Below are 3,479 nucleotides of genomic sequence, written 5' to 3'. Positions count from 1 at the left end.
CACACACACACATACACACACACCCATGCACACACACATGCACACACACCCACACATTCACACACACACACTCACACACACATGCACACACTCACACATGCACACACACATACACACACCCACCCACACACACTCTCACACACCCACCCACACACACACACACTCTCACACTCACACATCTGCACACCCATGCACACACAGGTCTATTTTGATAATAACATTTGTAGCTAACTGTAGCTTTGATCAGTTTAAAATTGTCTATGTGATTGCTTTGACAAAGCCCCTATATCAGTAGGCCAGGCCAGAGACAGGCTCCTTAGTGCCAATTCCATCCCAACGTCCTTTGACTACTGGACATTTCCAGAAATGAAACCTTAGACCCATTTTATTGCTGGAGAATTTGTCGGTTTGACCTTGTCTATGTTCTGTAATCTCCTTCGTGTTGATTTATCAGGAATAAGAGAGTGGGTTGAGCTCTGAGTTACCTATCTGCTTTTCTGGTCTTGGAACGTCATGTTGCTGCTGTCCTTCAGTGTTGTTCACAAGGTACTGGAAGAGGAAAGAAACACTGTGATTAGGAGGGAGAGCAGAGACACGGACAGAGAAGGCTGCAGGAGATGATCAAGTCCTGCAGCATCTCCCAGACCCACCAACACTGCCAGAGCCACTCCAGCTCTCTCTCTGCTTCCTTCAGATTTCCAGCATCTGCAGGATTTAGCTGTCATTTGAGAAACCACAGAGATAGGGATGAGGTCTCTCTGCACTCTCAATCTGTGTGATCCTTCTTTGTTGCTGGGGAATAACTACATCAACTTTAGAGTCAAGATCCCTTTAGAGTCCTTGCCTTGATAATGCAAGCAGTGTTGTTAAAATTCTGTGTAATCCTAATGTTCTCTGTGTGACCAATATCCACAAACATTAATGATGCTGCTTGTTGTTGAATCAAACACATCCCAGTCTACATGAGGAAGCCCTGCATTTGTATGGCACCTTGCTGTGCCTCAGACACATCCTAAGCTTACAGTTGGATAGCAGCACAATGTGTATGCATGGTGGTTAAGCAGTGCTCCACAGAAATGGAACTTACACCGGCCCTTTGGAGATTTTGGTGAAGTTAGTTGAAGGAGTAATGATCTTCCACCCCCACTCCCCTAACCCCCATGTCCAAAGGGGTTTGATCCTCATCTCAGAACGACACCTCCCTGTGACAGTGTAGCACTCCCTCAGCAGCTCCAATACCAGACCATTCACAAAAGGCTCTCATTCAACCATTCCTTCCGAGGAACAAGTTTCATAAAATGTGTCCAACTTTATAACAAAGTAAGAGCCTATCATCTAATGTCTCCTGCAGCTCATCCCCCTCCCCATTCCCCCCAGACCTTGCAGCCCCCAGTTCCCTGGCTTCCCAGTCTAACAGGCCACTCTTTTACCCTTCCAAACTGGCTCCTGTACAACTCACCATTCCAACCAAATTGACATGTTGACCCTACTGTCCTTATTAACACATTGACTGGTTCGAATTCGGTTTGGTCTTAATTCTGCATCTCCAGAACTGGCAGAACAACTGAACTTCCTGATGAGCTGAGAGGAACTAAACCCCTGAACTCTACCCAATGTTTAAAATGCTGATCCTGATCTCACCGGCAACCATCAAAAGCACAAACAAACAGGTCTGTTTTTGTGCAGTTGACCTAGTTTGAGACACCGAGTTTAGACACATCTAAAGATTGATATCGTGACCACACTTATGGAGCCATCATTGTCAATCACTAGAAAGTTGCTGGATGTTGAGTAAGATGTGGTCTCTTTACCTTCAGCAAGTGCTGGAAGTGGGATTTTTCTCCATCACAGAAATGTTTGTTCTTTTCAAACTGATCCTTACTTTCGCACTTTTTTAGAATCTGCAGGAATACAGAATCTGGTTCGGTGTTCATTATGTCCTGGACCTTTTGAAAACAAAAACAAGAAACAACATATAAATCAGTCCATCCACACAGGAAGTGCTTAAAACAGAGAGAGAGAGAGAGAGAGCCCCTCAGTGTAACCCATGGTCTCCAGTCCCTCGCTTTCCTGAGAGTCTCATCTAAGCTGCAGCTACACTCAGGTACAAGATTCGAGTTGAGCTGGAAAACTCAGGCAGGCAGCTTCTGTGGAGAGAAAAATCAGAGTTAAAGTTTTGGTCCAGTGACCCCAAAGGGCCGGACCTGCTGAGCTTTTCCAGCAACTTCTTTTGTTGTTTCTGATTTCCAGCATCCTCTGGCCATGAGCGTGCCGTGGGTCTGACAAACCAGCACATCTCTGCCTTATTAATCCTGTGTCTTACAACCGTGTCCTCCACAACCACCTGATGAAGGAGCGTTGCTCCGAAAGCTAGTTGCTGCCAATTAAACCTGTTGGACTATAGCCGGGTGTTGTATGATTTTTACTTTGGTCCACCCCAGTCCAACACCGGCCCCTCCACGTTGCGATTAACCTGCAGCAAACAGTGAAATTAACACAAACCCTCCGGTTTTCCTGCTGTTTGAAAGTTTGAAATGATCACTGTCCTCTTTCTGCGTCTTATTATCCTGGATAGAAACTTTGGCGTTTTCCTGGATTTTTTAAGCTAAGTTCCCAAAACAGTTTTAAATAGATCGCCACTTGGGGGTTTCTAAATTCTGAATTTAGCAAATCTTACAATTTCCACCTGCAGACCATTCCCAAACCAAGGAAAGAAGATTAAAGACAAACATTTGGGTTGATCTGAGAGGTCGCCGGGGGAGTAACAGTTTGGAAGCAGCTCAGGCTGGTTTTCTCTCACCTTCTGCAGTTTGATGGAGAAGTAGACGTACAGTAAAGCACTGGAGAGCATATGAGCGAGCAGGAACATGGCGAGCAGGTAAACAAGGGCCCGCCCGACAAAGGGAGTTTGCTGCTGACCCTCTCGGTGCTCCTCCGGGGACTTGCTCGATGCTGTGTTCATATTGTTAACCGCCGCAGACACAGTGAAGACAGTGCCCTCTCTCAGACTGCACGCTCCTCTGCACTGCATTCAATCTCTTGTCATCTCACACCCTTTCAGGAACCTCACCAAGTTATACAGCACACCGCACTGTTCTCCAACCCCACACTTCCTGCCTGGAAAATATGTTTCGGCGTGGTCAGGTTTTACAGAGTAGCTGGTGACAGCAAAACCCTCTGCTCTTCCTTCAAAGCTCACCTTCAGTTTCCCCTCTCACTAGATCATGTGAAACGAGATCTCTTGCCTTAGTTGCCACTTTAATCCAGAAAGTCAGTTCTGTTGTTTGAAACCAATACTCAAAGTTAATCTCTTCATCAACTGATATTTCCTGTAGCAATTATTTCCTTTGTCTATTTCTAACTTTCCTTTTCTTGCAATCTCTGTGTAAAGTTATCCTTTTCCCATTTACAGGATGACCTGTTTCCGTGCAAGAATTAAACTTTTCAATGTTTGTGATTTCAAACCAGCTGAACAGTTA

The 3,479-nt window shown here is 45.4% G+C and overlaps 1 protein-coding gene across 1 annotated transcript in view; it reads right to left on the bottom strand.

The window, feature by feature from the left end:
• Positions 1-3,199, bottom strand: part of LOC122557451 (CD40 ligand-like) — a 22,485-nt gene extending 19,286 nt beyond the window's left edge. Inside the window, exons 1-3 of the mRNA XM_043705211.1 lie at positions 2,801-3,199; positions 1,812-1,946; positions 486-549 (exon numbers count right to left, since the gene is read on the bottom strand). Of these exons, the coding sequence (XP_043561146.1) occupies positions 486-549; positions 1,812-1,946; positions 2,801-3,031 (430 nt within the window). The 5' untranslated portion in view covers positions 3,032-3,199. The remainder of the gene's footprint in view (positions 1-485; positions 550-1,811; positions 1,947-2,800) is intronic.
• Positions 3,200-3,479: the final 280 nt, after the last annotated feature.

Source organism: Chiloscyllium plagiosum, chromosome 15 (assembly GCF_004010195.1).
Source record: "Chiloscyllium plagiosum isolate BGI_BamShark_2017 chromosome 15, ASM401019v2, whole genome shotgun sequence".
NCBI classification, from domain to species: Eukaryota; Metazoa; Chordata; class Chondrichthyes; order Orectolobiformes; family Hemiscylliidae; genus Chiloscyllium; species Chiloscyllium plagiosum.
The sequence above is the reverse complement of the archived record's forward strand: the minus strand, read 5'-3'. Positions and strand labels throughout refer to the sequence as shown.